Source organism: Sorghum bicolor, chromosome 2, assembly GCF_000003195.3.
Source record: "Sorghum bicolor cultivar BTx623 chromosome 2, Sorghum_bicolor_NCBIv3, whole genome shotgun sequence".
NCBI classification, from domain to species: Eukaryota; Viridiplantae; Streptophyta; class Magnoliopsida; order Poales; family Poaceae; genus Sorghum; species Sorghum bicolor.
In genome coordinates this window covers 5,048,576-5,060,007 of record NC_012871.2, presented here as the reverse complement: position 1 = coordinate 5,060,007, position 11,432 = coordinate 5,048,576, and the positions used below count along the sequence as shown (strand labels likewise).

Sequence of the window (11,432 nt, the reverse complement as noted above, 5' to 3'; positions counted from 1 at the left end):
TTCGTTTTGTCTTTGAATTATCAATTGCTAACGGCCTGTCATGTTCAATGAAGAAAATTTCTTCAAAAATTTAACTCAAAACTTATAACGTGATCTTTTTTCAATCTTTTTTTGGTAAATTGAATTAATTACTCTTTCCATCCTAAAATAGATAACCTTATAGGATTTAAAATTTGTTCCAAAATACTTAATCTTCTCACTTTAAATTTAGCTATAACTTTTTAACTAATACAGGAACACACAGTAATTGTCGTGAATTTAAGGGTGCCTTTAACAACGCTCCCGCCACTCCGCTCCCCATGTGAACTGCTAAACAACCCATCTCTGGGCTACTGCGCAGGGAAGCGCCCCCTTGAAATTGCACGTTGAGTGGGGAGTGAAAAAAAAACTTTCTTCCTCGTCTTCCTCGCGCAAGTCCTCGCCTCTAGGCAGCCATCCTAGTCCGTCTCTGTTATGCCCTACTCCGCCTCCTATGCGCCTTCTACCTCCACGAACGCGCCCTCGACCACCTCCACCATCACACACACCCTCCTATGTCTCTGTTGCTGACGTGCCCTTCTCCAATGCGTTGCACCCTCTTCCACTACGTCGCACCCTCCTCCACAACTTTCTCTGCCTTCACCACCACACCCCCTGCCTCGCCGCACAAACGACGAGGGAGCAGAAGCATGAGTGAGCTCATTTAGATCTAGGAGCAGGAGCTAATATATACAGAAGCCCCACCAAACATTCATGAGTCTCACTCAAGAGTGATCGGGGTGGAAGTGGTAAGGAGCAAGAGTTAGATGGAAGCTCTACCAAAGTGTCTAGATAGAAAAAAAAAACCTAGAACCTAGTAAGAGTCTGTTCGTTTGAGTTTATCTGCCGAATCTGCATTGTTTTATTCATAATAAATCAACAAACAATACTTTTAACTTTTCAGATAAACGGAATACTTTTAACTTTTCAGACGGACAGACTCTTAAATAATAAATGGTCTAGGTTTTAAAAATATTTTAACTTGGATTTTTAGAGTTTAAAAATTTAATGAAATAAAGTTGTGATTCTCTTTTTTACCGGATTCATATGATTCGACCTTTCTGTCATCTGGATGAGCTCTTCATTCTGGAGTGCTGGTGTTCACTGTTCAGAGGGAGACAACTCTCTCGACCAAGCCGGAATCGTCATGAAGCTCCGCCGCCTCGCGCCGCCCGCGGCCTCCGCCGCGCTCCCGCCGCCCTCTCCGCCGCCGCGCCACCAAGCTCCGCGGGCTCTTCCACTGCCGTCGGCGCAGGCGTCCTCAAAGAAGCGCCGCGTCTCGCCTTTCCCGCCCAAGACGGCCACCCCAGTCCCGCCGCCCGCACCGGCTCTCGCAACCTCCGCTCCCGCCGCCACGTTCCTGAGCCCGTACTCGCTGCCTCAAGGGGACACGACTACGGAGCCTGCGTACGTGGATTCCCCCACGGCGCCGCCTCCGGCCGCTGACGAGAAACCCTCCACGCCGTCGCCTCCGGCCGCGGACGAGGAACCCTCCACGCCGTCTGCCGCCACGAGGCCGGTGCTCGCAGGGGAGGCTCGCAAGATGAAAAGGAAGGTCACCATGATCAGAAACCCTGTCCCCGAGGGCGCGCTCGCTGTTGGGAAGGCCACCGCGGCGGCGTCCATCTTAGCATTACCGGCGGGGAAGGGATGTGCGCCCGACAAACCTTCGAGTCATAGAAATGCTTCTCTAGTTGAGGAGCAGAATGCGAGTGAAATTGAAGTTCAGAAGCTGCCTAGTGGTTTCAATGCCGTTGATGTGGATGAAACATTGTTGGGATCTGCTAAAAAAACATTGTTGGCTGAGGAGGCTGTGGGGGGAGGAACCTTAATCAGTAAGCCAGCGGCAAATACTGATTGTGATGCCTGTGAGATAGAGGAATTGGCGAGTGCGGGCATAGGAAAGCGGGGATTTGGGATGTCAGAGAGGCAAAGGAGGAGGATGACAGAGGTATTTGTCTGCGGGCTCGACGGGAGCATGAAAGAGGAAGACGTGAGGTCAGTGTTTGGGTGGGCAGGAGAGATCACCCAGGTTCGGATGGCAATGGATGCGAGGACGTGGAAGAGCAAAGGGTACTGCTTTGTGCGTTACCGTGAGCCCTCACAGGCTAAGAAGGTTGTCGCGGAGTTCTGCAAATGGAAGGTTGTTTCAACTCACTGGGATGAATTCAAAGTCAGCTTCTAATGCTCGAACTCAAATTTCCAGCTGGCTGCACATTTTGTTGCAGAAGCTTTTGCCTTTATTTCATTTCTCAGATTACATCTTTATCCATTGCCCTGTTCATTTTGCCTGAGATAATGTTTATTTTAAAAAAAACGCCTTTAAAATTTTAGAATGTACGCAGTGTTGATTACATCTAAACTTCTATTTGATTGGTTGCCATGCTTGGACACCTGATATGGTGCCAATTATTTGTTGCCATTTACAGGAAGCATATTAGGGCCAAATTGCATGCTTGTGTCATGCCATTGCTTTACTGTTAAGTTTCATTATATATTAATTTCTGAACATATCATCATTATACAATCGAACATTGTGCATTTGTTTTTTTTTTCGAAAAACGCAGGAGATCTGCATCTCTTTGTATTAAGAAACATTGTGCATTTGTTGTAAGTTGTAACCTAAAGTTTGCTTTCTGTAGAAAATAAAATGTAGGATAGGTAGATATTGATGAAAGTTTCTACTTTCTGTACCATACATAGTGTATGTGCTATAGACAAAATGAAACATCATAAATCAATATAACATTAGTACAGAAAAATGAATGTTCCTAAGTGCTATGTGTATTAAAGTTACTATGTTGGAACCTATGGTGTAGTATCTTGTCGCCCTAGTTTTTTTTAGTACAGGGAAAAAATTGTGGGTTCGTAATTCGTGACCTTTGGCTATAGTTACATGTATTGGCTAAGTCGAATGTGTGGCTTATGTTTCTCTGCCTCCATATATTGTTCCCCTCCTCTTTCTCCATATTGATTATTAATTTATTATACTGTTATTTGAAACTCCATTACAAGATCTGTTGGAAGCTTTGTCAAGTTGAAGCTGTGGATGGGAATGATAAAATTGTTCTTGAAAATATTGACAAGAAATGGAAGAAAGAAGATGTGAGTACAATTGCACCCCTAGCTACCATTTTCTTTATTCTGTATTTCTGTGAATAACCTGATTGGATATTTGGCTCCGTTGTTGTCTGTCTGCTTATATCACCTAATTCTCTTCAAAGCAGATTATGAAGCTACTACACAAAACTGGAGTTGAGAACATTGATAAAGTAACACTCATGGCTGACTGTGACAACCCAGGCTATAATTGTGGGTATGCTTTTCTTGAACTTGAGACTGAAAGAGATGCATGGATGGCATACATAAAGCTTTCAAGGAAAGGTGTTTTCCGCAGATGTCTAAATATAACAGTTGCATGGGCTAAAGCAATGAGTGATCGAGATGAAGAAATGCAGCAGGTCTCATTCTCTCCCTTTCTCACACTCACACACTGTTTTTGCCACTAATCGTTATTCATCCCTGAAAATCATGCAGCAGATGAATGCCCCATTTTGTCCGATCATTACTTTATCTTGTGACTTCTGCTGGGTTGCGCTCATTGACGATCCTGCAGTTTATTCATAAATCACACGAAATCCTTTTTGTTATAATCTTCGTACCACATGTATTTCCATATTTGACAACTCCTTAATCTATTTGAACTTGGTTGGACACCTATTGTTGCCTTATCAGTTCAGGGGATCAGAGGGATTTCCTGATTCTATCTGAACTGCTTTCGATTCTAGGCTGGAAACCAACATTTGCTATTTGTAGGTGCAGAGTCGTCTTTGTAAATATCCATGCTGACTTTTCGATATGCTGAAGGTTTATATATATACACACACACGTCTGGTCCTATATGATTGATGTACCCAAATACCTTGATGAATCAGGTTGATTTGAATATATAATAAGACATGATTTTTCTTTCAGTGATTAGTAACTACTCCTAGAAGAAGTCTAAGTAGCCTGATGAATTCTTTATTTTGTTTAGGTTAAATCAATTTTCGTGGAAGGTATCCCTGAGTCCTGGGATAATTTAAAGTTGACAGAAATCTTCAGTAAATATGGAGTGATCCAACGTACTGTTCTATCACATGATATACAGTCAGCTAAAAGGAGTGACTTTGCATTTGTTCACTATACTACTCATGAGGCTGCAATCTTGTGTCTTGAATTGTTTGACAAGGAAGAATTGACTGGGAATGGCTCAAAGGTCTCTTCTCATACTTGGCTAAACTGGTTATTTGGTTAATATAATTTTAACATTATTAGTGATCCATGCTAGGTGAATATTAAAGTCTCACTGGATAAACCTGTTCGAAAAGGCAAGCAGAAGAAAGAAGACACGAGAATTATTAGTAGACAGAAAAGCAAAACAAAGATTGCCCAAAGTGAGTAGATGTCCTTAAAAACTTCAAAAACCTTGTCATTCAATTCTGATTATTTGACTCGAATCCATAGTCACCCATCTCACTCCTCTATCCAACTTTCTGCTGCTAAAAAAAAAATTCTTCAGCATGCCAAGTTCAAGAGCGTGACGACTTCCTTCAAGCCACTCAGGGATTCAGTGGGTCGGTCCCAGCGACGGCACCTTCACTTCCACCAATGCTCCATGGGAACATGCTGCCTATTCCGGTGTCGATTCTACGGAGCCGTTTAGCTAGGGGACAGTGGCAAGTTCTGGTTCGCTGGGAAGGCCTGCCGGCGAGTGAGGCAAGTTGGGAGGACGTGGAGTCTTTTCAACAGCGCTGTCCAGCATTTGCGCTCGAGGATGAGCTCTTCCTGAAGGAGAGGAGAGATGTTATGGTCGGCATGAAGTACCATCGGAGGCAGCACTAAGGGATTAGATGTCATGGTGAGTTGGTTGTGTCTATCACAATGCACTTCAACACAGTTAAATTGAGGTAGACATCGATGCATCCAAACAAATTCTAATGTGTGAATTATTCTATGCAAGTGAGGGAGTAAAGTCCATCAGTGGTTTGGATGTGTCATCCAGGTCCTTAAACTCGCAAAACGACCGTTTAGGTACCTAAACTTGTTCGGTTGTGTCATCTTGGTCCCTAAACTTAAAAATCTCCCATATAGGTTCTCAAACTTGTTCAGTTGTTTCATCCTGGTCCCTAAACTTGTTTTTAAGTCTCATCTGGGTTAAAACAGGACGAATCTAAAAACTCTATATTGAAAAAAAACTCATAACTTTTTCATATGAACTCAAATGAAGATAAACTTTATATCAAAATTGTAGGCAGCAACGCGATGTACAACTTTGCAGTTGAAAAGTTTCTAAATTAAAATCGTTTAGGGTCCCAAAATATTTTTATAAGTTTATAGATTTTGAAATTTAAAATTTGAAATTAAATTTATAACACTAAACGACTTCAAATAAAAAAAAATTTCAACTACAAAGTTGTAGATTATGCTGAGGACTATAACTTTGGTATAAAGTTTGTCTTCATTCGAGTTCATATGAAAAAATTATGAATTATTTTTTGATATAGAGTTTTTCGCTTTGTTTTGACCCTGATGAGATTTAAAACCAAGTTTAGGCACTGGGATGACACAGCTGAACAAATTTGAGGACCTAAACGGGTGATTTCTAATTTCTAAGTTTAGGGACCGGGTTGACACAACTGAACAAGTGTAGGGACCGAGATGACACAGACGAACAAGTTCAAGGACCTAAACGATCGATTGTGAGTTTAGGGACTGGGATGACACGGCAGTAAAAGTTTAGGGACCGGTGGTGGACTTTACTCCAAGTGAGGACACGACCCTAGCTTGGTAGTGTGTGAGTTAGGCACTATGGTGCGGCTTCCTTGCCGTGGCCCATCTTCGCGTTCATTGCTTAACTCTGTTACCAGAATAGGATAATCCTTTTGGGCAATGGTAAACATCTCCCCATGCAGTTGGCGAAGGCCTGAGATCTTACCGTAGATACCTACATCTCAATCGCCTGAGATTGAGGAGAGTATTCAGGCGACGGCTTCTTCCTTTGAGTTTAGAAGCAAGGGCCTGGGAGGCAGGTAGACTCGACGGTAGTGGTAGGTTGGGCCAGTGGAGCGCTGTCGAGTAGGTGGGGCCAGACAACTAGATGACAAGACTTAGGATACAGATGATGGCAACAAACTTCAACGTTTTCCTTGTATTTAGCTCGGCCAGCAGCCCTGGCGGTGGGAATGCCGTCGCGGCTGGAGGAAGCAGTCAGGAGACAGGGCGTCTGAGAATGGGCTAGAGTACTAGAGGAGGCCGGCGGGAGGCAGAGGTGTTCGAGAATGAGCTAGAGAACGCAGGAGGAAGGATGGAAGACGACGATCCTAGGAAGGAGATGAATAGGCATAGGGTCTGCTGGGGTGTTAGATCAAGATCCAACGACTGAGATCGATCGCCTCAAAAGAAATGAAAAAATTGAGGCACCTAAAGGATAGTAGATCTCATACTCCCCTACATGCGTATCAGGCAGGCCCTCTCTGCAACTTGGGCGCCAGGAGGCCCTCTTTGATCGTCTTGTAGGAACAATAGGCTGCACCACCTGCTCTCTCAGAGCAAGGCTAGCTAATAATACATCCGACTACTAGCAACTACGATCTTTGCAGCATACCCTCTCAGGCTATCTATATATATTAGTTAGCTATTCAACATTAATATATGACTCACTTGTCTCTATTACAAGTTTCTCAGTTCTTATCTCTAAGTCAGTTATAAGTTTATAGTCCGGTTCTTCTATCTCCTCTCCTATCTCCACTCCAGCATTTAGCGTGCTTACAACCTAGTATTATTATACTTGCTTAAGTCAACGTGTGGCTTGGAGTTAGAGTTGATTGTGCGGCGACCTGCCCTGCAATCCTGGGATGGCAGCATTCCTGCGCATTGAGTCATTGACCCATGCCCAGCCGCTGCGCATTCCTGCAGCCACCCACCAGGTACCGTTTTTTGCGAGCCGCCCATGCCCGGCCGAGAAGAACCTCCTCCTGTGACACGGGAGATAATGCAGGAAGGGTGATGGGAGATCGTGGATAAGGTCGAGGTGCAAATGGTCCGGAGGAGCTCTGGTGGTGATCCGGACATCATCCAGTCCCTTAAATTCACATTGCAGGAGGTACATACTCCCTCCATTCCAAATTATAAGATGTTTGACTTTTTTAAAGCGAAGATACATTCACGAGGGAAATAAAGCAGCAGTACTAGGTACAAACAGACATGAAGAACCAGTTTTGATGTTCTGAAAAATAAAAAAAAGGCGATGAAACAATTACAGATATTTCACTGAAATTTGGAATTTGGTGGACCTGGAGGGCCTATCATTCTCAGCCTTTAGCTGCTCAAGTACTGTGTTGATTGGTGCATGATAGTCGCCACGACATTTGAGCGTAACCTTTTTCAGGTTGGTCAAGTGTTCAATGCCAAGGATGCTCCTCTCCGCCACGTATATGGACCTGTGGTTAAAGTCCAGGTCAAGCATCTCAAGCATTGCCATGGATCCTTCCTCGATTGGATAACTGCGAGTAGATAACCTCCAAGTTTCAGGTGTCTGAGCATCGGAAATTTGTGGCTGGTCCTTGCAACCAGCTCATCACCCCTGTAGCAATCCCAAGTCACGTACAATGTCTTGAGGTTGGGCAGCATACACAAGACGCCAAAGAGCTCATCATCAATAAGGGTTGTCGTCGCCGCAGTAAAACTAACAAGATGTGTGAGTGATCTGATCCACCTAGGCAACCCATCGACGATGTCACCTCTGATCCAAAGGGTTCGGAGGAGTCGCGGTGGTGTTGGTTGGTGATGGAGAAAGTTCAGTATCTTCCCACCATCATGACTACTTCCATGACTTCCTATACTGATGGATAGAGCAAGCTGTTTGAGAACCTCCTCACCAATGGCCTTGTTGTAGATTGACAAGACTAACTCTTCCAGTTGCTCAAGTTCACCTACCTCTTGGGCAACTTTAGAATCATTAATTCCCAAGACATAAGTAAGGCCTTCATTTTGTTAATTCCTTGGAGCATAGTCCACATAGTACCCCAATAATCATCCTTGCTGGAGAATCGTATGTACTCAATTCTCTCTAGCTTTGTGACAGTTTTTGGTAGCCCAGTAAGCAGTGTTTTTTCTAAATCGAGTATTTGTAAGTGCTCTAGATTCTGTCGAGGCACCTTGCTTATTTTTGTGCCCCTCAAGCTCAGGAACCTAAGTTGGTACAGATTGCAGGCGTACCTCACATGCTTGTTTGTTACTCCCTTGCAGTCTTCTAGGTCAAGCACCCTCAAGAGGACGAAGTTGCCTAGCTTTTTCAGGAGCTTGTGTTTCCCATGGAGCTGGAACATGCTCAGTGATCGAACATGTTGTATGTTCAAATTATCCTCGCCTTGGCGGCCTTCAAAATTTCTCTTTCCTTCAGAATCTACACTTTCTACGTCAGCATGGATGGAGAGGCGACGGATCTTATCATACAACATCCCTTTATACTGCCCTCCATGCAGGCTAAGAAATTAGTTAGCTTCCAACGACTTGGACGTATACCATGACCTCAAGAAGCATGTCATGCACTGTATGTTTGCTCCCTCCAGGCATAGCCACCAAAATGGTCTGCTTCTTCAATCATTTTTCCTACTCAAGAGTTCGTCCAAGTAAGACTCTGCAAACCTCCCATAAAGTCAACCCCGCTTTTGATGAACCAATCCTTCAGCCATCCATCTGTTCAATAGTCTGTCCTTTCTGATCACATACATAGTCCTCTGGAAAAATGCTAAAGTACATCATGCAACCCTTGAGCTCATGTGGGAGGTGATTGTAGCTAAGTGTGACTATATGATTCATCGATCCCTTCAAGGGTAGGGTGTCTCTCCATCTGAGAGCCAATTGATTTGCATATTATATCCCACTTATCTTTGCTTCCCAGTGATTTGTACCCAACCAAAACACTAGCAATGCTGACAATGGCCAATGGCAGCCCACCACATTTTTCAAGATGTCGCCCATTACACCTTCAAACTCCTTGGGGTAGGATGCATCCGTGGAGCCAAACACTGCTGAGGAACAACTTCTTGGAGTATTCAAGCTTGAGCGGTTGCATTTTATGAATGCAATGGCCACTAGCACAATCATGACTGCATGCACTGGCCACTGTTTGTATCCTAGTGGTCACGATGACTCTACTCCCCTCGTTATTCTCTGGCAACTTAGACTGGATTGCCTCCCATGCTCGTACGGTCCAGACATCATCAATCACAATGAGGTACCTAGTTAAGCATGTGCAGTAAAGTTAGTTTAGTCAAATATCTATAAGGTAATTAATTACACCATCCACGCAACATGAATGATAATGTTTAGGCGGTGTCTCTTTACTCTTTTAGAAAAAGGTTGCAACAATTATTAAATCTGTAATTGATTAATACTACTTGTTATACTAGTCTATCAACAAAAGGTTTGTACAAACACTACAAAAGTGATATAAGTGTTAGAAATTCATAGATAATCTTAGGCTTGCATCTAATTAAAAATTCTGGAGAGGCAAAGGCTGTGAGAATTGCAAATACTGCGGCAAACGATAACCCCTTCTGGGAAGTTCACTTCAAAATCTATATATAGGATGATCAAAAATTCTGGAGAGGTGGATACTAGAATGACTGAGCTGTGGCAAACGAAGTTGCCTTTGAAAGTTAAAATCTTTCTTTGGATGCTTTGGCACAATAGGGTACTCACTGGTGATCAGTACAAAATTAGGAAAGGCAAAGGCTGTGAGAATTGCAAATACTGTGGCAGACTAGAAACTAGGAATCATCTTTTTTTCAATTGCAATATTGCCCAAGTAATTTGGGTTTGGGTTAGAGTTAGCATGAGATATGATGGAGATTGGTTCTGGCAATATTAATAATCTGTCATCCTTTTTCATTCTAGCCAGTGTTTCCTGGAGTCTGTGGAAGACAAGAAACAACTGGGTCTTTAATGATGTATTAGTTAAATCCCCAAAAGTGATCGCTTACATGATCATGGGATTTCTTTCACAGTGAATGAAGTTCTTGAAGCCGGAGGACAGTCTGAAGATGAAGGACGTCATCGCGAAGTTGAAGGAAGGCCTAAATGCTTGGTGACTGTGACTTTCTGAGTTTTTCTGGGTGCAGCTGTTTGGCGCTTGAGTCAGGCTCTTTTTGGCTTAGAGGTGTTTTGAGCAAGAGGTGAAAGTAGTACAGCTGTTGGCTACAAAGTAGTTCTTTTGTTTCTCTTTTCTAGGAGCTGGTATCCTGGTGGTGTCTTGTTTTTTTCTGGACTGTTGCTCTTTTGATGTTGCTGTGTAAAGCTGGTATCCCCAGCAAAACTCATTTGCTTTCAATATAAGCAGGACTAAGGTCTGTGTTCTAAAAAAATTTAAAATTGCTTACCTATGCCCTCTCCAATTTTCTCCATGCTCTAACATAGTAGTCCTATAGATATTTTCTTATCTTTATTTAGTTGTGATAGACTTCAGTTAACAATTACTCTATATACTCTGCATACCCATTCATTGTTTCCCTCATAATTGCCACACACACCTCTCACTACTACAACCATTTGTATAGGCGCCTCCTTTTTAAACAGTGGTGGCTCTGACTAAAACCGCGAGCGCCTCTAGAAATATATTTGTAGGGGCAGCTGTTATTTTCAACCGCGCCTCTATTGGTTTGCAAAACGAGCGCCTCTAGAAATATATTTGTAGGGGCAGTTGTTATTTTCAGCTGCCTCTAAAAATGCCATTGTGTTTAGAAGCGGCTCTAGATCTAGCCATCCTCTACAAATGTTTTTTTCTAGAGACGGCGGGATCTAGAGCCGCTGCTATAAATAGGTTTCATCCGTCCACGAAAGAATCAATTCCTAGAATCCACGCTAGTCAAACTTTTTTAAGTTTAACTAACTTTATAGAAAAGAGTAACAACATCTATGACATAAAATGTGCATCAATGAAAATATATTTTATGATGAATCTAATGATATTAATTTGATACAATAAATCTTAACATTTTTTTCTAAAAATTTGGTCAAAGTTTAAAAAATTTGACTTAGAACAACTCTAGAAATTGACTCTTTCGTGATGGAGGGAGTACAACACAGTAAAATTTATAACTTTGTCAAATAAAGTCGGATAGATAAAGTTTATATCAAAGTTGAATATCTCGAAGAGCTCTACAACTTTGTAGTTACCAACTTTTCTATTTGAAATCATTTATCTAAGTAAAATTCTATTCGAATTTCTAACATTTTGAAACTTAATTTTTTCAAATGATCTCAAATGAAGAAACAATCAAAACCAAAGCTAAAGTACTCAACGATATCTTCAACTTTGTAGTTGAAACCTTTTTTATTGAATTCATTTAAGGTCTCAAATACTCATTTTG

General features: G+C 42.4%; 1 protein-coding gene and 1 pseudogene across 6 annotated transcripts; one reads left to right on the top strand and one right to left on the bottom strand.

Annotated features, from left to right (window-relative positions):
- On the top strand, nucleotides 1,111-10,443 carry LOC8060739. 6 transcript variants are annotated; one of them, XM_021452192.1, is made up of 8 exons: nucleotides 1,111-2,191; nucleotides 3,034-3,123; nucleotides 3,246-3,334; nucleotides 3,416-3,479; nucleotides 4,055-4,276; nucleotides 4,349-4,454; nucleotides 4,580-4,918; nucleotides 10,071-10,443. In XM_021452192.1, exons 1-7 carry the CDS (start codon nucleotides 1,166-1,168, stop codon nucleotides 4,900-4,902), a joined length of 1,920 nt encoding a protein of 639 aa, XP_021307867.1. In that variant the 5' UTR covers nucleotides 1,111-1,165; the 3' UTR covers nucleotides 4,903-4,918; nucleotides 10,071-10,443. The 6 variants fall into 6 exon arrangements, with proteins under 6 accessions (XP_021307867.1, XP_002461542.2, XP_021307863.1 ...); XM_002461497.2 differs by having other exon boundaries at nucleotides 1,111-2,161; nucleotides 3,246-3,479; XM_021452188.1 differs by having other exon boundaries at nucleotides 3,246-3,479.
- LOC110432578 lies at nucleotides 8,618-9,310 on the bottom strand (annotated as a pseudogene).